This window comes from Gymnoscopelus microlampas, assembly GCF_963454915.1.
Source record: "Gymnoscopelus microlampas genome assembly, chromosome: 10".
NCBI classification, from domain to species: domain Eukaryota; kingdom Metazoa; phylum Chordata; class Actinopteri; order Myctophiformes; family Myctophidae; genus Gymnoscopelus; species Gymnoscopelus microlampas.
Genome location: NC_139947.1, coordinates 44,273,131 through 44,301,126, shown reverse-complemented (window position 1 = coordinate 44,301,126; position 27,996 = coordinate 44,273,131). Strand labels below are relative to the sequence as shown.

The 27,996-nt window shown below is 41.2% G+C and overlaps 2 protein-coding genes across 2 annotated transcripts; one reads left to right on the top strand and one right to left on the bottom strand.

Moving 5' to 3' along the window:
• Positions 1-1,678: 1,678 nt before the first annotated feature.
• LOC311053370 (tubulin alpha-1C chain-like) lies at positions 1,679-8,268 on the top strand. The gene is made up of 4 exons (XM_084068864.1): positions 1,679-1,769; positions 3,285-3,504; positions 4,335-4,483; positions 7,223-8,268. The coding sequence occupies exons 1-4, from the start codon at positions 1,767-1,769 to the stop codon at positions 8,195-8,197; spliced, it is 1,347 nt and encodes a 448-aa protein (XP_083924990.1). The 5' UTR covers positions 1,679-1,766; the 3' UTR covers positions 8,198-8,268.
• An 891-nt stretch (positions 8,269-9,159) lies between these two features.
• Positions 9,160-26,823, bottom strand: jph2 (junctophilin 2). Its single transcript, XM_084068829.1, has 6 exons — positions 25,877-26,823; positions 23,404-24,217; positions 15,530-15,648; positions 11,916-12,853; positions 11,094-11,194; positions 9,160-10,883 (listed from the first exon to the last, which is right to left on the bottom strand). The coding sequence occupies exons 1-5, from the start codon at positions 26,253-26,255 to the stop codon at positions 11,114-11,116; spliced, it is 2,331 nt and encodes a 776-aa protein (XP_083924955.1). The 5' UTR covers positions 26,256-26,823; the 3' UTR covers positions 9,160-10,883; positions 11,094-11,113.
• Positions 26,824-27,996: the final 1,173 nt, after the last annotated feature.

The window sequence follows — 27,996 nt, the reverse complement described above, 5'->3', positions numbered from 1 at the left end:
TAGTTATGATTTAAACGTGCTGTTTATGTGAGATGCTCTCACAATGGAATAAATTAAAGTAAAAATGTATACGTAAATTATATACACATCAACTACAGCTATACTACAGCACTGGGAATGTTTGACCTTTGACCATATGCTTGATGTTTAATATCTAAATATCTAGAAATGTGTTGAAGACCATAGATCCTTTTGGTTTTAGGTTCATAAAGCAGGACGCCAATTGAACAAACTGTAGATTTCTTTTTGAATGGGGAATGGGCATGGAGGGTGGAGAGATGTTAAGATACATGTCCAGGGCAACTGTCTTTTCTTGGTAGATCTGAAGGCAGAGTTAAATGATCAAAATATACATGTGGAAACATATGTGTGCAGCCTACACCAGTGATTTGTTGATTTGTGAGATCAGGTGCACCGATGAACAGAGGTAAAATCTAGTTTGAACAGACCCTTTACAGCAACCATTGTACTTTGTAATAAAGGTAATAGGCCTATGTCATTTAGCCGTTTGTGTGCTAATAGGAAGTGTAACTGTACAGGACAGACTGTCCATGTAATACACCTAACACACAAATGAAAAACAAACCCACAATTCATGTCAATAAACAGGCTATGTTTACCCTGCTGTGAAAAGGTTTTATCAGGACAAAGTCATAGGCTGGAAACAAGCTCTTGGGACTTTTTGAGTTACCGTTTTAGCATCATTGTATAATTGTACCACTGTAATATTTTGCGAACTGTTAATAAAGTATTGAATCAATAAAAAAAAGGCTACATAGAAATGTACATTCCAAAAGTATGTTATTAATCTATTTGTTACTATAAAGAAAGCAATATTGGCAAATATTTTCACGCAGAAAGTTTTCACATTCCAGTATACTTGTGTAAAGTAACTAAGTACATTTACTCAAGTGCTGTGCTAAGGTATTTTTACTTTACTGGAGTATTTCCAATTTTCAGTACGTTTACTTCTACTCCACTACATCTCAGAGGCAAATGTTGTACTTTTACTGCACTACAATTATTTTAAAACTTTAGTTACTAGTTACTAATTACTTTGTAGTAATTATAACAAAATAATAACCATACATTAACCACTAACTCAGCCCTATACATTTTGGCCATTTGAAAATAGCCACCTACAAGCTCACAATGTGTCGCGATGCAATGCATTGTGAGCTTGTAGATCTGCTATTTTCAAAAGATTTGTATACTTTTGAAAATTTGTGAAATTGAGACATTCTGCATAATGAGTACTTTCTACTTTTGGTACTTTAAGTAGGCTACATTTTTATACCAATACTTTTGTACTTTCTAGTACATTTTGAATTCCGGACTTTTTACTTGTAACAGAGTATTTCTGCATTGCAATATTGATACTTTTAAAAAACTGTAGTCCTTTTCCACCACTGCATTCCAGTATACTACTGAGCCATAGAGGAGGTTATACTCATGATACAGTCTGCAATCAATTCCTGACACCCTCTTGTGACTGCCCCACTTTCATGAAAAGAGACGTCATCCTCATGGCGTGTCAATGGAAAAAGACAACTCCATCTGTCCAATAGAAAAGGAATCATGTGATGATCAGCCAATCGTATCCAGCACCCCCCTTCTTTTGCCGGCTACACTATAAAGAGCCCCACCCAACCACGGTCCCAGTACAGAACTTCTTACACGGGTCTCATTGAAGGACTACCTGTAAGAATAACTTATTTTGTTCCCATTAAGCTCATCTCATCCGAGACTTCCCAGACACAGAAAACATGGTGAGTATGAAAGGGTGATGTTTTTGTTTGATTGTTTTGATGTTCAGATTCAGAAGGATAGCAGTGATTGACAAAATGTTGCAGCCTGCAGTTGACAGCTAGTTCTTAAAAAAAAAAAAAAAACGAATACAAAAAAAAAAAAATCATCCCTGGCCACATCGTTTAGTTATTAAACCTTACTCCTCTAAATAAACGTTTTATGACGTGGGAAACGGGTTTTCCCTCTTTTAAAACATTGTCATCGTCTGTGACTTTGTATGCATTCTTTGGCACTATAGTCATCCTTAACTGTCCTGCCGAGATGCAGTTAAAAACTAAGCTGTTTGTGTGCATCCCTTTTTCTTGACCCAGTGAAGACTAAAATAGCAGATATACAAGCTCACACCATATTGTTGTGAGCCAGTGGTGCAAAGTAACTAAGTACACTGTACATGTACTTAAGTACAGTAATTTTACTGGAGTATTTCCCATTTCGAATACTTGTACTCCACTACATCTCAGAGGCAAATATTGTACTTTTACTCCACTATTATTTGAAAATTGTATTTACTTGAAGTTGTTACTTTGATTTGGATTATTATTACAAAACAAACATTAACCACTTCAACCCTATATACAGTTCGGCCATTTGAAAAGCTGATCTACAAGCTCACAATGTGTGTGAGCTTGTAGATCTGCTATTTTCAAAAAAATTGTATACAATTTATACATTGTAAACTTGTAAAATGAGACATTCTGCATAATGATGGTACTTTAAGTACATTTTCATAGCAATACTTGTGTACTTTTACTCGTATTTCTACATTGCAGTATTTACTTAAGTAAAAAAATGTAGTTATTTTTACAGTACATTGGCACAAGAGCAACACGGCTGTAGGACGAAATATAAATCATACTTTCTTAAGGTCATAATTGTGATAATTTCATCCTGGCTTGGCCAAGGCCTCATCATGAAAGGCAGCTGTTCTGTTCAAGCTTTTTTTCTTTGTTATAAAACTTGGATGTAATTCATCATAGCTGTAGGCCTACCTGCTAATACAAAACTGGTCATAATGTCAGGGACATCATCTTAAAGTAGTAAAGTTTTGCCTGCCATGGTTTATCACATGTTTTAAATTCAGGCAACAGGATGACTAATGAGCCACCACATGTGTTGTTTTGTCTTTTGGCTGAAAATGAAGTGTTGAACTGAAAGAACATTTCTGTCTTGAGTAGTTGAGTTAATTTAAGCTTGCAACTTGTCAGGTGGTGTGGTCATGGTATCTTGTGCTGGTATCTTGTGCTGCACAATGAGAGCCTTCTTCCCCTAACTCCTCCCAGCCTGTTCCCCCTCAGGACCAGGACTCGTTTATTTTATTGTGTAATGATTATGTTTCAGGGAGTTTTCATCTGCGTCTGGGTATGGTGTATTTCCATGATAAACAAAACAATCGGCTGAAGTAGTTCTCCCAACCCCAGTGATTTGACTGGAATACAACATGTTTTTAAAAAAGAGTGCCTATATGTTTCCTCCAGCGTGAGTGCATCTCAGTCCACGTGGGCCAGGCTGGAGTCCAGATTGGCAATGCCTGCTGGGAGCTCTACTGTCTGGAGCATGGGATCCAGCCGGACGGACAAATGCCCAGTGGCAAAACGGGTGGTGGAGACGATTCTTTTAACACCTTCTTCAGTGAGACTGGGGCTGGAAAGCATGTTCCCAGGGCTGTTTTTATAGATCTGGAGCCCACTGTCATTGGTAAGCTCTGGATAAATGTATACTTTTCAGAATTAAGGTAGTAAGTACCCTATGTATCATACCAGCAACAGCAGAGTGAAGCACAGGAGAGCTATAGGTGAGAGTCAAAAGGTAGACCAAGAAAGATAAGAATGAAAATGAAACTAGAAAATGTGCTCCTCGGAGCACAAGTCTCCGCCAGCAAATATTGATTAATCCTGTCTAAGCTATTTATATTACGTATTGTGATGACACCAGTGTGTCTACATAATGTATTGCTCCGCCATTTCTCAGCCATTTCGTGATTATTCCTGTCTTACCTCACTTTGAAAGAGACACAGACTCTTTCAAAGTGACACATCTATTTATAGGCCGCTATACGTCATGCGTCTCACTAGCCAATCAGAGCACACTCTTTCAACGTATTGTCACGTGTCACGTGAGGCTTGACCAATGTTAGCTTGGCCGAGGGGGGGGGGACGGAAAGTGAAAACATAGTCTCCTGGCGGAGACAAAAACAATGAAATAGTTAGACTTATATTTTGACAGTAAACATATGCACTGGGTCTCTGAATGAATGACTTAACATATGTAGAGTCTATCAAAAATCAGAATGTACTGTCTATCACAGCAGTGAATATATGAATTGATATAGGCTACATCTTATTGGTAGTGAATATATGGATATAACAGTGAATATGATAATTTAGTGTCAAAAGGCCTTCTACAGTGAGAATCTGGATGGATATATGTACAATGAAATGTTCTGTAGTGTATATCTAAGTATTATATTGTAATATCTATGATACAATTGTCTTTGCGAATCCTACCTTATACAATCTGTTCCTCAGATGAGGTACGCACTGGCATGTACCGCCAATTGTTCCATCCTGAGCAGCTGATCACTGGCAAAGAGGATGCTGCCAACAACTATGCCCGTGGACACTACACCATTGGCAAGGAGATCATTGACCTGGTGTTGGACAGGATCCGCAAACTAGTAAGTTGTCTAATAGAGTATGAGATACTAATATAAATAACATAACAAATATAGCGAGAGGGGCGATTCAGGGATTCAAGCCAACACTGACTGTTAGAAGTTGAAAGGCTGCGAGGGGTCTAATAGACTTTTGACAGTTTCTGACACCTGTATTGATGATAACTAAGAGGTTTTATGATGATTGGACAGATACTCATTCATTGCTTGCTTCGCCAAATCTGTTAATGTATTGCCTTATGTGCGTGAATGTGGTAGTGCCCCCTAGTGGGTGATTTCAAAATAACTTTACATATGGCTGCATAAGTAATCGAAAATAATCGAACATTTATGTTTCACAATTATGTAATCTTTAAACAAGGCAGTTAATAAAAACATTAGTCAGCTGTTGCACCTTGCCCACATCTCATAATCATAAACACAACAAGGGTTAACAACCAGAACATTGTACAACCCATCTCCCATTCATCCACTGCATTCTCACACCCAGGTCATTCTTTGGTGATGAGTTTGGCAACATCTGATCAAGCGTCAGAAGTGTGACGCAAGAGGCTTTCCTGTCTTGTTTTAAATGTTTTTACTGGCAAGTCAACCTATTACGAGTTGGGAGTGATCACGCACGTCTGCATTCCATTGTTGTCAGTCAAACCCCTTACGTGACAGTAGATTTTGCCCAACTTCCCAGGTTGTATTCACCATGACCTGGGAGAGAGTGTGTAGATCCTTCAGAGGTCACTCAGTACATATTATTTGTCCAAAGATGGGAGCAAGAAGCAGTAAGCACAATGAGCAACAAAGGCATTAAGAAGATTATAAAATCGTATTTGTCCTCTAAGAATTATTGTTATTAATGATCATGAATATGATAAATAATTGCGATTACAATATTTTGCTAAATATTTAGGATATTTCAGTCAGAATCGTGCAGCCCTAATTTTACATACTTAATTCAACAGTGTTATGAAACATATCCTGTGAGTTTTGTAATAATTGGATGAACAATCTTTATTTTATAGTCTGATTTATGTTTTTTTTTTCTTCATTTTTACATTTATAGCACACCCTAGTCTAGTTGACTTTACTGACAGTATGTAGATCCTGCAAGTGATGATTGGCCTCACGATTGTTGACTTTGGTCTATATGCTAGCGACACCTTTTGAAGTTCATTGGTCAATATCACATTTCTTTGTTATTTATTTTTTATTGAGAAGCATGGCAGAAAACAAAGCTATATCAGCCTGATTGTGAACACAGTATAATAGTAATACAATAAACAAGTAATTTAGCATCACCAAGAATAAACAAACCATACCTTCTCTTCACTGTTTTTCAACACAACCACAATAAAACAACAAACCTGAGAAGCTGAACCCAATCGCCAGAGGAAACGTTCTCATTGAACGTTTTTCAACGTTTCTCAAAATCCGTGTATAGACTACTGGAAAACCACAAATTCCGTGCATCGCCGCCTCGCATCTCCCCCATTGTGACTAAACCATTTCGGAGGCGCGCAGTCTCAAGGGAATTGTCGCCGTGTGAAGGACCACCGAGCGAGGGCACAGAATCGTAAATTTTGTTGTGGGGACTGCTCTACTTCCTGGTTTTTCCGGGTTGCGACTGGTTACGCCCACCGTGGGACTCCCCGTACATATGCACGGAATTTGGGGGTTTCTAGGCGACTATGCACGGAATGACGTGCACAAATCCGTGCAATGTATACTAATTCTCTGGCAAACATCCCGTAACATCACACATTACCACCGCCGTCAAGTGCAAAAAAAATACTATTTGGCCTCCTGCGCATACTAAGCATGAGTTTCTTGAGCTTAATCACATGAATCCTAGCATCCCTATTCTGGACATGTCATAATAGGCGAACATTTGGCAAAAACAGGCGAACATTCAGCGACCATAGAAAAACCTTCAGCTAAAATGGGCGAATACGACGAAAATAGCAGGCTTTATATTTGGTAGAAATCTGAATATATTTGAAGGTCCTCTTATTTGTTTTTAAATCTTTACATGGGCTAGCTCCTCCTTATCTCGCTGAACTTGTGAAACCTTAAACCCCAGTCAGGGCGCTGAGGTCTGCTGACAAGCTGCTCCTGGATGTTCCCAAAACTTAAAACCATACCAGGGGTGACTTTGCCTTTGCTGCTGCTGCCCCCAGATTCTGAAACAGCCTACCCCTTACCATTAGAAGTGCTCAGACTATTGGGGTTTTTAAATCTCTCCTTAAGACTCATTTCTTTTCTCTAGCTTTTAATGTTGTTTGAGTCTAGTTTTCTACTTTGTTACACATTTTCATTGTTGCATGTCCTGTGACATGCACAGGCCCGCCTGTTCTGTGGATGCCTTCTATGTACAGCACTTTGGCCAATTTCGATTGTTGTAAATGCTCTATATAAATAAAGTTTGAATTGACCTATGGTTTAGGAGATGTCAAAAATGTGTTATTCAAAAAGTTCAAAATGGTGGAAAATCTGGTCTGATGAATTTTATTTCTTGAGGCAAATTTGTAGGGAGATATATGTTTATTGTATATCAGACTCAAGGCATTGAGGAGTTCAAGATCTTATAGCACCCTCATCAGGCCAATTGTGGTCATATTGTTGAAGTAATGCACTCAACTAGACATGTTATGGGAACTTTCAAAACCACGGCAGGAGAAGAAGAACAATTGATACAAAGCTTTTCGGGCTTGAATCCACAATGACCATTATACTGCTCTTTCTCCTCAGGCTGATCAGTGCACTGGTCTTCAGGGGTTCCTGGTCTTCCACAGCTTTGGAGGTGGAACTGGTTCTGGTTTCACCTCTCTGCTGATGGAGCGTCTGTCTGTAGACTACGGCAAGAAGTCCAAGCTGGAGTTCTCCATCTACCCAGCTCCTCAGGTGTCCACTGCTGTGGTGGAGCCTTACAACTCTATTCTGACCACCCACACCACCCTAGAGCACTCTGACTGTGCTTTCATGGTAGATAATGAAGCCATCTATGATATCTGCCGTAGGAACCTCGATATTGACCGTCCTTCCTACACCAACCTCAACAGGCTCATTAGTCAGATTGTGTCCTCCATCACAGCCTCCCTTCGTTTTGATGGTGCTCTTAATGTTGATCTGACAGAGTTCCAGACCAACTTGGTGCCATATCCCCGTATCCATTTCCCTCTGGCTACCTATGCCCCTGTCATTTCTGCTGAAAAGGCTTATCATGAGCAGTTGACAGTTTCTGAAATCACCAATGCCTGCTTTGAGCCAGCCAATCAGATGGTGAAATGTGACCCTCGCCACGGCAAGTACATGGCCTGCTGCCTTCTGTACCGTGGAGACGTGGTGCCCAAAGATGTCAATGTTGCCATTGCCGCCATCAAGACCAAACGTACCATCCAGTTTGTGGACTGGTGCCCAACTGGTTTCAAAGTTGGCATCAACTACCAGCCCCCCACTGTAGTACCTGGTGGAGATCTGGCCAAGGTCCAGAGGGCTGTGTGCATGTTGAGCAACACCACTGCTGTTGCCGAGGCTTGGGCTCGCCTTGACCACAAATTTGACCTCATGTATGCAAAACGTGCCTTTGTGCACTGGTATGTTGGTGAGGGTATGGAGGAAGGGGAGTTTGCTGAAGCTAGAGAGGACATGGCAGCACTCGAGAAAGATTATGAAGAGGTGGGGGCTGATAGTGTGGAAGGTGATGATGAAGGAGAAGAATACTAGACTGGCATGCACTTTTTGTAATGCTTTGTTCCTTTCTGTTGCGTGCAAATTGTCTGCTTTAAAATAAATGATGTTACAGCACAAGTTTGTCCTTTTTTATTTTAATTTTAGATTATTTATATTTTTATCATTATTTATTTATTTTACCAATTAAGTATCCTATATCTGGTGTCACTTCCCGTCCTGTAGGGGACAGGATGTCTCCTTTTTTGTAGTTGAATTTCGGACCTTGTCTGAGTTACGCACTAAATTATTATATATATATTTTAAACTATTACAAATTGCCCCAATTTGTAAATAACAATTTATTTTGCGTTATAGATGCCACAGACACGCTTGTGATCATTCAACACTAGAGGGCAGTGTTTGGCAGCTTTTCGTGTATGCTGGGCTAGGCTGAGGTTCACCACTTGTTGCAAAGTTGCAAATCTAACTGGGAAAAAAAGTCTGGAACGAAACATCACACCAAAGGCCTATATGTAAGGCACACCTAAAGATTATATATATATATAGTTTCATCTTTAGGTGTGAACTGTATTTCTCATGCACATGCAGCATGAAAGCTTTAAGAACCTAGGCCACTGCCTTGGTCTAAAATAAGGCTGGTATTCACTGTGGCCCATGGGAGGGAGGGATAGGGGGTCTGTCAAGTTGGCAAACAGGTGGTGTTTAAAAATACTATCTTTGTTCCCACAGTTGCCAGACTGAATTAATACTAGTCTAAACCAATAATTAAATTGAATTTATTTCATGGTAAACCTGCCAAGATATTAAATGTATAGGTAAATATTCTTGTGATGTCCAAATTTGACATTTATGAGAAAATAGGTTGCATGTGACAAAAGTCTGTAATTCTTGGAGAATAGTAAACTTTATGAATGGTGTTGGTCAGTGTAGGTTTGAAAACTGATTCTCTACTTCCTATTTGAATTCATTAAAATAAATCACAAATTCACCATTACTGTAAAATAAGTTTTATTCCATTATTTTGTCATTCAGACCACTTCTGGCAAAACCAAATGCGTTACTCTGAATTCAGAAATGTCATGGACTATAGCAACTGTGGGTGAAAACTAATTGGACAAAACAAAATGAACTGTACCTGCAAATGCTTACTTTCCGTTCAACTGTTTTACACCATAAAGTTCCTTGTATTCCTAGTTGTATTGAATCAGAGCTTAACAAAAAAGAAAAAATAATATGACATTTGCTGCCTTTTGCATGCAATGAAAACGATACACAGCCATTGATTTGAGATTCATTATAGGTCTATGGCCTCAGAAATTGATATTGCTTGGACATGGGCTAGCTAGAATATTTAAACTGTAATACCTTTTTTGTATAATTTAAAATGTATTTCCTATTGTTACCACTTATTAATTCATGAAAAATAGCAAAGAATAAATTAAATCTTAAACAACAACCAATACTGATTGTCAGAGAGCACTATGTAAGACGAGGAGCAACTAGTTATTCTATATTTTCCGCCATATCACAGTCCTGAGGTAATTGACTCTGTAGGGAAATATTAGTAGTATGTGATTGTGCACTTCTCTCCCAAATATCCTGCAAGAGCGTGCTTTCATTGTCGAAAGATGTGCATTTCATAAATGTACAGAAATACACATGCTCACTCAAAGTGCCTTCATGCGTACAAAAGTTGAAAAAGAACAACAAAACTGATATTTGGCTCTGAAGCATAACCTACCCTGCATAATAATAATAGTATTGACTGGTGTGAAATGTGTTTTCTACTTTGACACATGTAAAACTATGAAAGACACAAGCAACAGCACTTGTTTACAGGCAAAACATAACCCCAATTTACTCAATTATTACAGAAATTCATTTCTGTGTCCCTTCTACAGTACAAGTTTTCTTTCTTCTTTTCCATTAACATTCCTCTTGCTCACATATCATCAGACCATTCTTAACCACACTATTGGTTGTCTAATTCTGGCTCACTTCTCCCATTGCAAAACATACACAATGTAACCACTTGGGTGCCTCACAGTACTGTACGACAAATATCAAACGCATAACACATTTTACATACACAACAGGGGTTCAATAACAATCACACATATTAGCACCCAATAATTTCCCTATTATAATCTATTCCATTCATCATTTCCTTAATCAATGAAACACGATGGTGTGCTGTGTGTTATAACTAATACATTATATCCATAATAAAAAATACTAATGAATGTATAAAATTGCACAGTGTTATATACCTCTCTAAAGTTATTTCCAAGTTATTGTAGGCATTAGAGCTGTACAACTCATGCACTGGAGTTTTTCAATTGATTGTGAAAAACATGACCATACAAAATTATTTTTGATTTACAGTAGCAGAGATAGCAAAATTAGTCAAAATTCTAAAATATTCTGTCCACAAGAGCTTCATGATATCATGAGCACAAAACAAAAAATGTAAATCAAAGTCCAAAAGCCTCTGTCATCGTCACATTCAGATTCACTGAATCACTTAAATCCTTCTGTTTGGCTTCAGATACTTCTTCAATCTGCATAGAGTTGCTTCACGCAGAAAAGACCAGAACAGAACAGAAGCGTCGGAGCAGCTGCGAGTATCCATATAAGGATTGTTTCTCTCGGCAGTCTCCTTCATCTCTCTGGTTCTTGCTGAAGAATCAGGCCATCTCTCTGCAACGTTGCTGGTGACCTGAGGACAGCCAACACACAGATCAAACCTTTGACAGCACCACTCTGAACACATAATATTGAAGTAGAGCACACGTACGGTGAAATTTATTGTGGTAAATTCAAATTCATGTTGTTGTGACATAAAGAAAATGTGCAAAGTCAGTGCTTATAGTCTGTATATCCCATTGACAGAAAATGTAATATATTTTAAGTGTGTATTTTTTATTACCTGGGTTGGTTGATAATGTTTCATGACAAAATGTGCACAAAGAGAATGGCTAAGCCAATGTTCAGCAAGATGACCATGCAGATCATTATGGCGTTTGGCCCCTTGAAAAGAAGGGAACATTCATGGTGAGCGGGCATCCAATATTAGAATAAAAATAACATCATTAATCACATGAACCCTAGTCTCGTGTCGCAGACATCTATTCCACAATCTCCGAATGCTATATAAAATCTGGAACTACACCTCCCGAAAGCCGAGGAAGGAAGACGTGAAAATAAAAGGTTTAAGTACCGGTAGTTAAAATGTAATTAATGAATTCATAAAATGAAAGTGCCATGGGTTTCTCTATATTTATACGTAGGTGTTTCTATATATACTCTTTGCCACAAACGTTCAAATGTTTGTGTGTTCAAAAGTACAGCCTCCTTAAAGATGTGTAAGTGTAGTGAAAAAAAAGAAAAAAGAAGATACGTGAAATAATTGTAAGCTAATAAATATCAACTATAACAACCTGTTAGCATATTCAGTCAAGGGCTGGGGTGGTGGTTTGCTTTGCAGACGTAGCACATAGCACAGTAAATAGTATACTACGTAAAAAATAACAGCTACAATTAACAAACATGTGGAATCTCGTGTAAAGATTCAGCACCCATTTGTTTGTAACATGGCCTGTACTTCCAGGCACCTGTTAAACACAAGATTAGAACTTGTATTATTTCCTTGAATAAAACAACAAATTTGAGAAACTAGAAAAACTGTCTTATTTGAACTTTAAAAAAGCGTATTGTTCAGAATACAGAATACATAAATAAATGACCTTACCTCCAACTCCAGTGACTCTGCATAACTCTGGGTTGTCACCAAAGCCTTCAGTCGGGCTTCAGCTTTGGGTTCCACCTTCGGGGCTGGTTTGGCAGCCGGCTTGGCAACAACAGGTTCCACTGGCTTAGGTACAGGTTTCGGTTCAAGTTTAGGTGCAGGTCTGGGGCTAGGCTCTCGTTTCACTGGTGGCCTCACCTCCGCTTTGCTGGCCGGTCGACTCGCTTCTCTTGATTCCACATGGTTTTCCAAGACAGATGGGGGCCGCTCCTGGACAGATGGGGCCCGCTCCTGGACAGATGGGGCCCGCTCCTGGACAGATGGGGCACGCTCCTGGACAGATGGGGCACGTTCATGTCTGGGCTCGGCCGCTTTCGGCTCAGGGGTGACTGCTTTGGAGGGCACTTTGGAGGCAGGTGGCGACACTTCTTCATCTGTGTAGACGAGACCATTACTTACAGGAGCAGAGGTGACTGGGGCTGAGTCAGAGTCAAACTTCTGCAGAGGCTTAATCTCGAGGTCAGAGCCCTGCTCGGCCTTTGTGCTCTGGCGGCTGGGTGTGCGGGAGGGGCCACGGCTGCCGGGGCCAACATTGGTCTCCGGAGCGGGGGCGGGGGCAGGGGCAGGGGCGGAAGACAAGGGGGTGGCGGAGCGGCTGCTCGGTCTGCTGCTGCTCCTGCTTCCGCCACCTTTAATGGGTTTGTCTCCATCCCAGCCTCCACGGCTGAGGAGGCTGGGGTTGTTGGTGATGCCAGGGCTAGGGGACGGGGTGCGGGTTGAGGTGGTGCCGGGCATGAGCCGGTGCAGTTCATTCATCAGGGGGCTTTCTGGCGGCGTGGGCATGGGTTCCTCTTCGGCCAGCAGCGGCTCGTGCATGACTGTGTCTGTGTTCTCACTACCCTCAGGTGCTTCATCTGCTCTCTTCTTCAGGTACTCAGGGCCTGCGCCAAAGGGAACGTAATGCAGTGTTCAGAGCGGTGCAGCCGGCTTCAAGCCAATAATTAATTCACAAGTGATCAGAATACAGATTCCCTAAAATATGTATTCTAAACTTGCAATAATTGCTTTATACATTTAAAAAAAAAAAGTATCTCCGGCACCAAAAATCACTGTATACCGATGATGTATAATGTTCTCAGTTCGAGTTCTCAAATTCTGCCCGAACCCGACCCTACCCGAACCAACCCGACGTTTTCGGGGCCAAAAATGTATGCCAATTAGTTGGGCCGAGCCGAGCCTCCGGTTCCTAATTATTATTTTTTAAACGATTACCCCCCAAAAAATAATTTCAACTTCCCCAGCGACTGAAAGGTAGGCTAAAGCCAATCTGGGAACCGTTGGATGCAGCTCCAAGTTAACTTTATTCAGGTATCTAGTTCGATGCCGTCAGACCTTCTTAGCCTGTGTTACAAAAAAAGAAAATAGTGAAAATGGCCAAAACTCAAACATTGGCGAAAGTGTCTGTTTTCCATTGGCCATTCTCTCTGGAACGGAAGGTCCAATCTGCTCAGTTCAAAGCTTGTTGGATGCATGACTTTGAGGACATTAAGCACTAATTGACACCTTGTCTGGGTTTTCGGGTTTTCGGGACTAAAATTATGGTAATTGTTCGGGCCGGTCCAGTTAGGGCCCAGTTAGGGCCGGGCCCTTTTTTTGATGAGTGCCCAGATCTTTCCTTTGTTTTAATAAATTGTTTTCTTTGCACTTTATTTACTTGACCATTGGCCCTGTCATTTGTTGACAAGGGTTAAGGTAGGGTTAGTCATTTACTCTGATCATATACTTGTAAGTTACTCCAGATAAGAGCCTCTGCTAAATGGCTAAATTGTCATTGTAAATAACACAATAACAAGACCCTTCTAGTATGAATTATTATCCTAGTAATAGGATACAGCTCCCGTGGGATATTTTTGACAGTGTCAATAATAATGCTACTTTCTCCCCCCAAAAGACACATTTCTGGTGGTGCTAGTAAAGTGAAACATTTACTGGGGGAATTATCTATGAAAATAGTAAATATAGGCAGTGGTGGGGCTATATTTGTTCAGTCTGTAACACAGTCTGTCCCTGGGCTCACAAGCCCTTGTGTCGACAGTGACTTTTATTTTCTTGATACATAATAGATCCAATATAAGATATTATAAGTTAAGTGACAACACTGGGATGTTGAAAAAGGGATATTTATGTCAAAACATATAGCAAATGTAAACTGGACTCCTGGTCTTTTTACGTTTTTTATTACTATTCATTTAATTAGATACTACTGCTATTATTGTAAATGGGGGTCTGTTCCTTCAGCACAAAAAAAGAAGAAATCTTATTAACAGGAATTTTGTATTAACTGCAATTTATTCTATATAGGACCTCTGTATTAAGTTATTAATCTTGAAAACAAACTAGGGAGACACTTTGACGTTGTAACTCTCCTGTGTTATCTCCTGAGTCCATGGTGAAAGAGCTTTCATGGAGGAATGCATAGCAGTGTTCAGTCAGGCCGTGGTCAGCACTGACCTCAGATATCTCAGCCACTCAACGCTGGCTACGTTTTATCAGTGTCTGCTAGAATGGTCTAAGCCCTCTACTGAGGAAATAGGGAGAAATGCTAAAGGCTTATACAAGACTCTAGGGTGTTAGTTTGTGTGCGTGCTATATGTGTGTGTGCGTGCTATATACAGTATATGTGTGTGTGTGTGTGTGTGTGTGTGTGTGTGTGTGTGCGTGCGTGCGTGCGTGCGTGCGTGCGTGCGTGCGTGCGTGCGTGCGTGCGTGCGTGCGTGCGTGTGTGTGTGTGTGTGTCTCGGCTGGACTGCCAGTCCGACAAGGAAACTGATATGATCCCTTTGGCCCAATAAGATGTTCCTTTTTTTAGACATTCAAAGGTGACTACCCTTGTGCTGAGGCTCAGCCAAGTCTCTGAAAGCTAAAGCTGTATGTACATACAGTATATTATGCATACAGTACAGTATAAAACTGATGATTTTGTTTTGTTTATAGCCTATGGGGTTTGATTTAAGAGATAGATAGTACAGCAACAGTATAATTAGTGTTGCCTATACACACAATATTATTCATTTTCTGTATTCCTGTTTGACGTGTGTGTACTCTCATTGTTAAAGTAACACAGACGATTTTATATGTACGCTTCTAGCAAAAACACCATGATAGTATGATGCAGTCTATTTCGTTTCGTGCTAGAATTATTCTGCATTGTAGCAGAATACTGCTGAAGGCCACAGAGCAGAAGTTGAAGACCCTCCCTGCTCACCACCACGGAGGTTGTGGGTTCGAATCCACGGTGGTGCATCTATGCACACAATTGGCCCGTGTTCGGGGGAGGGAAGCCAGATGGGTGGGTTATATTTGTCACCGTATGTATTCCTACGGGCTGGGGCGGCACCTGTCAGAGGGGAGTGTTGGGCGGGAGGAGTAGAATGAAGGCTCTATGTCCTCCTGGTCGGGGCTCCTCACTGGCAGATACGACAGCAGTGACAACACAGAAATGTGTCTGGGGGAAATTTATTGGCATAATAACTACGAAATTGGGGAGAAAAGGGGGTAAAAAGTAATTGGCAACTCTAAATTTAAAATATATATATAAGAAGTTGAAGACCACTGACCTGGCTGGTAGAAGGAAGGAGAGAGCTCTCTGGCCACCACTCTAGCGATGCTAGACTCACTGTTGGAAGCTTGAGAGGCCTGCTCCGCTGCATCTCCCTTGGCCTTTGCATGGGTCGTTCTGCAAGTTACACAAATAACACATTTTAAGTGCATCTAAATTATACTTTGTCATACGGCCGTGCAAATGCAGTAACAAATAACAGTTTCTATGGCGTGGCTCTGCATGGAGGCTAGTAGTCTATAAGAGGATCAGTGTGTTTTTCTTTTTGTTCAAAATTCCTTCCAAATGTCTCGTGAACACTGCATTATTCTATTCTTAGTACCTCCATTAATTGTTTTGTCGCATATGTTTTATACTTTTTTAAATATTTCACTTTAATTTTATAATGGACTCGGATCGGGCTGAAACCTTGCCCAGATTTGTAGATAAACATCATATACGTCATAGGACTGACGTCACAGGACTTGACGACTGGTATCATATGAAGTCTGAGATCCGGGATTTGACCTAAATGAAGTAGACGTTGTAGTGATACTTTACTACATTACATTATGCAATGTGATATAAAAATGCACCAGTGCTGAAATCGCTTTTGTGAATAAAATGATTAAAAAAATACATGGCAGAGCATAAGTGACCTATTATCTTTCATTGAAATGACCATGATTCCACCTGTCTTTCACTGCAAAAGAAAAATAAATGAATGAATGAATGTCACACTTTCTCAGATCAGTGACCTCCTGGGTTCCATTTGCAAACCCAACCACCCCATACACATTCCCTGCCTCTCTATTTGGAAAGACACTTTGGCACTGCTGGACTATAAAAAGTCATGAGAAGTCCCCAACGCTTACAGTAAGACCCCAAACTCATAGGCAGTGCCCTCTCCCTTCCACTAGACTAGAACCCATCCCTGAACCCGGCTGTGCACTAAAAGCAATGAAATGGAACAGACTTGGAAGTTAATACCATAAAACCAACACAATCAGTTCACCATCAGTTACAGACTGACCAAAATACCACATGGCAGTTGGCAGGTCTTGTTTACAGTATTCAATCATATCCAAATAAAGTTCCAGGTGCATCCGTGGGTCACATGGTTCATTAGTACTATTAGCTCTACAGAGCGAGGGTGTCTTTTTCTGTTGCTGGACAGAAACAGAAATACATTAACCCCCCATACTCCTTCTCTAGACAATGACTTATTAGTGTGGGCTCCAATATCAAGCATCAGTGTGTGTGTGTGTGTGTGTGTGTGTGTGTGTGTGTGTGTGTGTGTGTGTGTGTGTGTGTGTGTGTGTGTGTGTGTGTGTGTGTGTGTGTGTGTGTGTGTGTGTGTGTGTGTGTGTGCGCGCGCGCGCGTGCGTGCGTGCGTGCGTGCGTGTGTGTGTGTGAGAGTGTGTTTGTGTGTGTGAGTGAGCGTGTATGGGTGGGTGGGTCAGTGTATTTCTGTGTGTGCGTGTGCGTGTGAGAGAGAGAGAGAGAGAGAGAGAGAGAGAGAGAGAGAGAGAGAGACAGAGAGAGAGAGAGACAGAGAGAGGAGAGAGAGAGAGAGAAAGAGAGAGAGAGAGAGAGAGAGAGAGAGAGAGCGATGAGAGAGGAAGAGATCGAGACAGAGAGAGTAATGGAATGTGTGTGTGTGTGTGTGTGTGTGTGTGTGTGTGTGTGTGTGTGTGTGTGTGTGTGTGTGTGTGTGTGTGTGTGTGTGTGTGTGTGTGTGTGTGTGTGTGTGTGTGTGTGTGTGTGTGTGTCTGTCTGTCTGTCTGTCTGTCTGTCTGTCTGTCTCTGTGAGATTGTGATGTTCAACTATTATGTTTATACTGTTATTATGGCCAATCCATTCACTGAGTGTTGAAAGTTCAAAGCTAACTATTGATATTTGTTCCAGATTAACAGGGAGTATTACTGATTGTGATTACTCTGAGAATACTTGGCATACTGTAATGTTACACTGAGCTGAAAATAGCCCCATATCCACTTGAGGACTCTGTGGGGTAGGCACTTCCCACTGGAACAATTAGACCCACTTGAGGTTCCCTGCTTGATATAGCAGAGCAACACCTGTCCATACAGTCAACACCTACTCTCGCCCAGTTCTCCCAAGACGTTGATAACAAGATTCAAATGGATGATAATATGTAGGTTGCAATAACAGATAGCGTGCTAATCAGCAGCTGTTATTTCAAACTGCCCACACAGAAAAATCCTGTGTTAATTTAACTCTGAGAGTATACAAAACATAACCAAAGGTTTGGTACAGTACATGTGTACACTCTCAGTGTTACAAATGGATACATTATCACTGAAGACATTGATGAATTAGACACTCTGCTGTCCAAACAAACCCGTTATGTTACATTAGTTTTCTCTCAGCATTTTACTTTACGCAAAAACTAGATCCAAAAAGATTCAAAGCTGTGAGAAAATGATGCCGGCTGCTACAAATGTAATCACAATACCTTTCAGCACACAGGTGTCACACAAAGGAGCTGCTTGTTGTAAAATGTGAGAAAGGGTTAGGCAAAGCCTAATGACGTTGGTGTTTAGCAGTTGTCAAGCTGGCAGCCAGTCAGGCAGCCATAAAGTTGTGCTGGATACATTGCCACGGAGTGGGCAAAAAAGAAACAATGGCAACATATGGCGTCTCCCTACAAAGTGACTCTACCTGCCACCTCACAATTTGGTTCTCTCAGAATAACCAGCCTAGTTGCCACACCATAAATCTAATTAAAGTACAGTAAGTTATACTGTAGGAGCCAAAGCTGTACCCAAAGCACTGTGAAGGACAGGAAATGGCAGCAAGTGGTATTTTCTTCCTACAAATCTACCTGCTGTACCACTATTGAGAGCCATCTCTAGAGTGTCTCTAGTCTAGAATGTCAGCCAATGCAGCAATATCTGAACCTTATAATTAGATGTGGTGTCCAGCAGCATACTAGTGGATGACTACACCACATTGCAAAGCAAGAGCCTCCGAAACTTCAGCAGGATTAACACCAGCACACATTTATTGTGCATTTCTGTCTTTAAGGGGTCTAACCAGACAGGTTAGCGACATAACACTATCATTATCTATGGAGAAGCAGCTCTACAGTCACTAATCTCAGACGCGCCCCCATTAGTGGTCATAAATAACTAACTACAACAGCGTAGTGTGATGATACTGTGATGATGATACTGTGATGATACTTTATTAAATAGTATTCTAAATTGTAACCTAATGCATGACCAATTCATTACGGGTGAAATCTCAAAATTACAATTACAAGTAATAGATCAGCTCTGCTACTAATGAAGTCAGTTTCCTTTTTCAATCCTCACTCTCGCAACCAAGTGTGACATTTGAAACTTTGACCTACATACGCTACGCTGTTGGGACTCCCCTAAGGACCATCTATTTGTTGTATTCCGAAGAATGACGAGATGTCAATCATAGGAAGAGACTCAGTTGTCAAGAAACTGTCTTTGATACTATGAGGCTATAAGATTTGGAAAGCGATCAAATCATTGTGCAAAATATATATTTTTGTTATCTGCTATTGCTATGTGCATCTCATCCCATTCTATAGATGTATCTGACCTTCTGAACAGCTTTATGTAACTATGTTTTTGCAAGCTACAGTGGTCCTGCAGATTTTTGTCATAGTGGCATGTGCTATTGGATCTCTGTTGAGTGTCCCATTCAACTGTGACAGAGAGTGTGAAAGAGGGAGGGGGGGGGGGGTAGAAAGAGGGAGTGGTTCTATAAAACGGTGACTCAATATTTGAATGCATAATTAAATCACTTATTATTTAAATATCTGTATCATGTAACATTGTTATGGGGCACACATAGGTAAAATGTCCCTTCCTTTATCACGTATATATCACTTATTATTTTTACCAGTCAGTGAGTGTCATCTGCTGAGGAACAAATACCGTATATGACCTGGATCCTACAGTACATACAGCACTGCTCTGGTAAGAATCTGCTTACAGTGTGAATGGCTGTGATTGCTTCCCAACACAAAATGCATGCATCAGCAATAAAGCATGAAAGCCAAGCCACACAACTAAGGCAAGGTGTGGTACAGTATGCTAATAACCCCTTATCCCCAAGTAGCCGAGTTGCTTATGAGCTGTGTCATATTTATATCCGTGGGACCATTTGACACCACCGCTGACGCAAGATGGACTGGTGTCTGCGATCTGTTCTTGCCAGTAGGCAAAGGTGCTAAAGCTCACCAGGGGGCTGTGAGTACAGCATCTCAGTTAAAGCGGTTTTGTTTCACTAAGAAAGTGGATCAAATCACCTGTCTGTCAAAGAATTGATTTCAAAATACTACTGTTGGTCTATAAAGAAATGAATGGTTTGCGCTACATCATGCACCATCCAGACCTCTCAGGTTTTCTGGAACAGATTCAAAACTAAGGGTGGAGAAGCAGAGTTCCGTTCTTTTAAATCAAAGCGGAAGGCTTTAATGTTTGCTGCTGACTTTTACTGAGGTTTTTCCATTTTCTTTTATATTAACTTATTCTTATGCTCCGTTCTTCTAACTCTTTAATAACATTTTTTATTTTATGATATATTCAAATGCCCTTTATATCCATTGTTTGTGTTAATGTTTTGAGTTAAGACATTTTAATTGCCTTGTTGAAATTTGCTATACAAATAAACTTGTCTTGCCTTGGCGTGTACAACTAATTCAACCAGTTCAAACTACTGGAATGAAAAGGCATAGCATAACTAGCTTTTGAAGCAGAATTAAGTCTCAATTCAAAGGGACTGTTTGATGCCCTGTTGCAGCTGAGGGGCGAGTAACAGTTGACGTAGTGTGAAGGTACTATGTAAACAAGAGCCCCTGTCATTCAGCATGAAATTAAGAATGTGTGTGTGTGTGTGTGTGTGTGTGTGTGTGTGTGTGTGTGTGTGTGTGTGTGTGTGTGTGTGTGTGTGTGTGTGTGTGTGTGTGTGTGTGTGTGTGTGTGTGTGTGTGTGTGTGTGTGTGTGTGTGTGTGTGTGTGTGTGTGTGTGTGTGTGTGTGTGTGTGTGTGTGTGTGCGCGAGCGTGTGACCTGGCAGGAAAGAAAAGGCTGGGAGGTGGGGAAGATAATCAGCTGTTGCATTCTCCTGTGATTGTGATAGCTAGCAACAGTGTGCCTGTCCTTATTTAGTCAGGGCTCCTCTGTGACACATAATGGCCCCTATCTGTGAGTCATTTACACCCACTGCTGGCCACACAGGACCCTCCAGATGCCCCGGGCCCACGCAACTAAACAGTGTCCACGACCACGAAAACACACCAAACGCCAGGGAGCAGTCAAAGCTAACAGCTGACCAGGGAAGACATGGGTCCGGTGTCCCAGTGGACAGGTTGTACGTGTTATTTATAAACCCTGACTGCATCTCCAAAGGCCAGGAATAAGAACAAGCATATCTCTTTGACGTAAGCGGGGAAAAGAACTGCTTACCTGGCTGTAACTGTGCTCCTTTTACATAACAAAGGATATCAATGTATAAGTGCAGACATCTAGTTAAATAGCGCCTTTGATGCCGTTCAGTCAGGCTTACAGGGTTTATGAGAACTATGCAACATACTATAGTTTTATACATGACAGCCAGCCTGGTTTATACTTCATCGTACGATGGAAATAGCCGATATACAAGCTCTGCTTGTATACAAACTCGGCTTGTATATTGTACAGAGCATAATTTAAAGCTTTAGTTGTGGTATATCTATCACGAAGATTGATAGATATACAGGTGTAGGTTTTAAGTAAAGGGCACAAAGGTGTTTCTGAAAGTATTTCCTATAAATGCTGTTTTAATGTTGGCTGGGTTTTGATTGATTGAATATTTTATTAGGCAAAAGAATGTAAAACAACACATTTACATTTAAAATACTTTGTCTAACAGGTCCGTTCATAAAAGTCCTTGCGGACTTGTTTCCAATGAGGGCCTTGGTATTCAATTCATAGACATATATAGTGGCACCACAGTTCGAGTACATAGATTCAACCAAATGCCTATTCAAGGGCTCTCATGGGTTGGAGGGTGAGGACAGAGTCGTGGAAATGATGTAGGTGCTTGCTTGCGCTTGACACCATTACAAAATAACAGTGGTCCATAACTCTTATAATACTGCTTCTCCCCATACAAAAATATTTAGACTTCAATCTGTCCAGGGACAGGATCTGCAGTCCATCAGTGTGAGCCTCCCTACTATAAACACTAGGCTTATTTCAGGTGCTGAGGATTAGTGTTGATAAAAACACTACCGCCTTGTAAGGCCATAGTAAAACCCCAAGGGGCACATGTGTCATATCTTTCGCCCTGTACAACTTTGACGCGCAGTGCAGTCAAAATGTCGCCCTTGGAAAAAAACATAAAGCAAGAAGCAAACAAGACGTTCTGTAGTTTTATGCTAGATTTGAGTTCATATTGAAGTCTAACAAGGAGTGGCAAATACAACGCCCTGCGGATACAATTAAGTCAACAATTATTGAAGTCAACTGATTTTTCATTCACACAAACCTGTAGCATCTTATGTAATCATGAACAAATGCTTAAAGGACCATACAGGTGTCTGTACATACTGTACCATTGTCTAGTTACAATATCGGGCACATATTTTACATACAGTAGCGCTTTTCCTAAATACTTTGACTATAATAGCTTTATTACTTCAATTTGATATAAAATCAATTCCATGCAAGAAGCAGTTTTTGGGTCCACTTGTGATTTATAGCTTGAATGGCAGACGGCAAAGTATACTAGAGGTCAATGATCGGCTCAAAGTTTCACCTGAGAACGTGTGCGAACTTGTCAACAGGAAAGTGTAAAAGTGAGTAGCTAGTTTATGTGCCTTGGCAGTCGGACTCAGAAATGACATAGAAACAGAGGATGTGCTTGTTATTGAGCCCAGCAAGCCGAAATTGAGAGCCACTTGAACTTGACATTACTAACTACACCTACTGGGAGTTAATAACAAGTGAATTCTAGCATGGAAAGCAAAACAGATTTCATATATCATAGCATGAATTTGAAGAGTTTTTAGTAGAGCACTCCAGTAACGATAGTGAGAGTAACCTGCAACGATAGCTTAGTTTTCACATGGGCAAATTACCTACTGTATGCCTACTAACTCTGAAGTCTCACAGTGTTTATCCACACCTTTTCCACAACAATGGCGGTGATTGGTGTTCAGTAAGGAGCAAATGTGAACACGAGAGAACTACAATAGAAAGCAATTATGGAAACCATTATGTAGTTGATGTTGTAAATGGACATTGACAATTATGTTTTTTAGATGTTTAGTTAAGTTCTCCTAATCATTTACTCTACTTCTATTAATTTCTTCTGTTGTGTCCTAAGGTATACTAAGGTATCCATCCATTACTACATAATGGGCATTCACTGCTGTGAAAGAGCTTGCATTACGGCCTACACCCTACAGGGTCCATACCAACAACTTGCTCCATTGAACTTGACTGTAATGTATGTGTGCATTATCTAACACCCTTCCCTGGCAGTGTATTACTCATGTATAAATGAACCCATACAGGAAATTCTCTACACTCTCAGAGTTAGATTAACACTCCGGGTTTTACTGTGATATACAAAGCAGTACAGATAAATGACTCCCTTCAACTTAGTGTTCTATATAGGAACTATCAGGACAACAGTGAAATGTTTTTTTTCTTGCTGTGGCTCAATGGTTTTCTTTTAGTACCATTACTGGCTGACCCTTCACATTCCTACCAACATTGTCTGTCTTCCTCAGTCTTGTGCACAGCTACCAATAAGCAGTTGCTTTGAGAAAACATTAAAAACAACAGCAACACTTAATGAAACCAAATGTTCTAATGTCAATGCTTATGTGGCCATCCTTACCTGGAGGCAGCAATCTCAGCCTTTTGCTTAGCGATGGCTGCAGCCCTCTGTGCGCCCTCCACCCCGCGCTCCACCTTATGCTTGATTTTGTTTCCCTTCAGCTGGATCACCCTCTTCTTCATGGCCTTCACCAGCATGTTGTTCATGTACTTGCCCTCCTCCTTCCCTCCCTCAGCGAAGATGGTGCAGCCATACCCGTGCCGCTGGTTGTCCAGCCACTCGCCCTCGTACTTCAGCCCACTGGACCGTTCACTTATTCCATATCCCGAGCGCTTGTCGTTCTTCCACTCGCCCATGTAGACCTCCGTGGTGGTGGCATCGATGTCAGCCTCCACCATGGGGAAGTCATCGGCCCCGGCCAGGCTCTCGTCTCCACTGATGGTGGAGTTGGTCTCACTGGCGTTGGAGCTCATGGCCGAATCACTCCTGAGGAAGCTAAGCTTACTCTTCTGGCTGGACAGTGAGGTGCGAGAGTCCGACTTCTTCAGCTTGCCCAGGAGGTTGGCCCTTTGAAAAATGCCTTTCTTCTTTGGTTTGACAGCATCCGGGTCTACCTGAAGGGTGAGGGCGAAGCCACCACGGGACGGTCCCAGGTGTGTGGGGGTGGCGACGGGTGTCTCCTCGCCTGAGGCATTGGTGGTGGTAATGATGGGGGGGTCCTGCTGCAGAATGGTACCATTACTGTGCTCGCTGCGAAGAGAGGTCAGGGAGGTACGGAGAGGAGAGCGGACCACTGCTGCCATGCCATAGGGCACACTTTGACGAACGCCATAGCCATGCCGCATCCCACCAGTAAACTGGCCCTGGAAAGTGCCTGAATTGACAATGTAAAAACATTTTATTCATCTTTTATGCTGCTTCTTTCCTTTCCATTTCTATCCTTTCCTTTGCAGTTCATATACAAAAGCTGTCAAACTCAGATATGCAAGCTTTGCTATTCATACTAAATTTCAACAAAAACAAGGCAACCATGGTTGCTTTGTTATTGTATTGAAATGTCATGGCTGTATCTAATGTGCCAGGACTGGCTTACAGACTGAGTTATTTGTGATCCCCAGTCCACCAAACCTCATCATGTGGCCCTGTTCTCATGCTATAATGGACACGTGTTTGGACCCAGTGACAGGCAGAGGGACGTCAGGCCAGGAGGGCACAGGCCTGCTGCCATGTTGTGCTATTATTACACCCTGACATCTATCCTATCACCACACCCCCCTCTTCTATACAACTATGATGAAGTGATGATGGGGCTGAAAGCTGATGAGTCAGCTGTTGAGCAGCACTGCCTCTGTACAAACTAGAACCATTACGATCAATTGAACTGGCCCAACTTATGAACACTGTCAAATATGTGAACTGGGGAGATAAGCAAGCACCAGGATAGGCTTCCAGAGAAAAAATAAAGGAACTATTAAAGGTTTTCTATAAGTGGTTGTGATTAACAACTTGAATAACTACTGTATGTCTCGAAATGATTGGCTCAAAATAGTGCTGCACTATTCTAGTGATTTTGACATGGAATATATTTCATTTTCATTTTGACCTTCATGCTATACAAATAAACTTGCATTGCCTTGCCTTGCCTTGATAACCATGTGGGGTAAAAACCCACATGATAGGCTAAATTGCTTACTAGGAAGAAAAGCAATTTAATTAATGTTGGCCCTCCAAACTACATAGAAGTTGATGTGAGCTAGCCATAGAGTCTAAAGATACAACTTGACTGACAGCAACAGTTCTTTTGGCTACAAATATATCATACTGTAAGGATTACAATGTAAGCCCTAGAGGCGAAGCACCTCTTATAATATAGGAAGTATGACATGCTATGATGTTGGCATCATCAGGGTTCCCTCCTCACTGGTTTGGTATTAGGTTCCGTGCCATAAAGACCATATGGACAGTTGGACACAATTCTCAGTGGCCAGTGCATGCTTGAGGTAGGCTAACGGATACAGGATAGGTGGGCACTAGGGACATCTGGACACCTCGATGTAAAATTGGTTATTTTGTCGAAAATGAAAAACAAATTAATGTTTGAAAAAAGGTCTTAAGTATGATGTGAACATGCATCAACTTAGGTTTTGTTGCAATTTGTAGCAATTGTAGAAATATTAGACCTACATTGAAGAATGTTTCAGCATGTTCTATCATGTATACTTTACTTTACTTTATTCAAATATGTATTTATTTTTGGACAAAATAGCCAATTTTGCATCGACGTGACCAGATGTCCCTAGTGCCTACTGGCCACATATCCTGTTACCTGTTACCAGGCTAACTATACAAGTAATGTTACAATATCAGAAATAGCACATTAAGAAGGTGGTCTTATATAACAATTTGCCCACTCTCAAATTCAACCTATCGTGCTGCAATATCGTGTTCATTATCACTTTAGCCTACTGTTAAAGTAGATAGAATAAAATAGACCATGCCGAAAACACCATGATAGAAAAGAAGAATCTCTTACCTCCATCAGCATAGGTCTCTGTGCCATATCCATCCTGAAGTCCATTATTCCACGTTCCTTCATACTTTGCTCCACTGCCAAAATTAAGACGCGAGCCATATCTCCCTTTGAAGCCATGAGTCCATTCTCCTTTGTACATCCAGTGTCCCTTGGTTTCCAGTCCCAGACCATGACGCTTCCCCTGCGCCCAGTACCCTTCATAGGTGTTTCCACTGGGCCAGGTGTAAACTCCCACCACCTCGAACCCGTAGTTCCAGGAGCCGGAGAACTCTCCCTGCCCTTTAGGTCCGGTGCAGATCCCATGCCCATGGGCTTTGCCCCCCTCCCAGCCGCCACAGTACGCTCCACCGTCGTCAAACTCAAAGCGACCTCCACTCATGCCTACACTTGACTGCAGCCAGAGGCACTGACTGAACTTGTCAAAAAGTAATAGTTTTTTCTATCTCGATAAATATATAGGCCTTAATCTCCACCGGTCTGAGTTCACCTTCACCTGACATCAAAAAACATTTGAGATCATATCCTTGCCTCTGTGGTTGTGATAATTTCTTCGTTTCAAAATGGTTTGGTAATGTCTGAACATCTCTATCTCCGAGCGCACTTCAGTCTAGACTCTTTGCAGAAAGTTGAAGGCGTATCGCGCATAATTAGTAGCCTATATAGCCTATATTAGACTAAGTCTAATTCTTGATCGCCTCTGGTCTTTAAATGACTCCTGTCCCCGTCGTGGATTCGTCGATTTCAGTAATTTATGCCACTCTCTTAAAGGGTTTCTTTCTTGCTGAATGGGTTGAAATATGAATTTCCCTGTTTCCCTTAATTAAACCGTTTATTCTATGTTTTATCTTGACAAGCCAGTGATCTTAAAAGGCTTTCAAGGTGGCCATAGAATAGCCCCTGGCTTTCCCCTTTCCCTGCCACCCCTCGCTCAGCTATCTCCTGACAGTTGGTGCTGTTGTTGGAAATATTTCACCAGACCTAACAAGGCGACCAGTCCCCACACACACCGTTCCAAAAATACAACCCAATCCTTACTCTGCTGCCTGCAAGGAGCAATGCCAGAGTCTTGCCACTTCGTGGTTGGTGTGTGCATGCCATTTAGGAATACTCTAATTCGCTAATTATAGTGTTTAATTAAAAGTCTGTAGCTTTATCTTTCTGGCCGCCACTTTAAACCCATCAGCCTCGTAGCGCAATATTTAGCCAAGGTTATGCATGAAGAATTCCTAAATGAAATAGACCTACATTAGAACGTTTGTCTTTAGGCTACTTCTTGGGACTCAAACGGGTCAACCTTAATGTATCCCTAGTGTCATAATATTGGGATATAAGTAGGCCTACTGTTGATTTACAAATGCTTTATTAAATCTTATCTCAGGTTTGCAGTCCATCTCTTTAGTGTCGCACCCTCTACTGGTAAATGTCAATTATTGCAACACCCTTGGAATATAATCGTCTAGCAAAATTGATTTCAACTGCTTTCAGTTGTATCTAAATAATGACCGTAGGCTACTGTAGGCCTACACATAGGCCACCCTAACAAAATGTAATAGACTATTTTATTATTTTGTCAATTATTTTTGTAATTTTCCCTCAAATTTCTAATCAGTTAGATTCAACCACCACTCAAGAGCGATTTTGAAAGAAAAAAAAAAGAATCTCTCGGCTCTTATCCTTTAGTACTTTGCTGATTACTGGCACATATCGTGCTTTTTGCAGCCTGTTGATGCGTTCAAATGAGAAGTCAGAAACCCTTGGAGCATCAATAGACCTGTCTGTCATTATAAGGAGCAAGTTGACCTTCTACAGAAAAACATGCACCCGTGTCCCTCCCCATAGACTACACTCATATAGGAAATACAGTGAGGGACATCCACGGCGCATGTTTGTGCGCCTATCATGTGATGTAATAGGTTTCACATTGATTTGATTATACCAGCATGCAACACTGCATATCGATACCCTGTTTACTTTATGTATTTATTTATTTTAAACCTTTCTTTCAGGGGTCATTGCCATGATGGCTTGTGGTGGACATTTTTGGAAAAATTCTATTTTTGCCATGGACATACAAAATGAGTGCACAATAATATTACCAGAACACATAAAGAGCAAGTTCA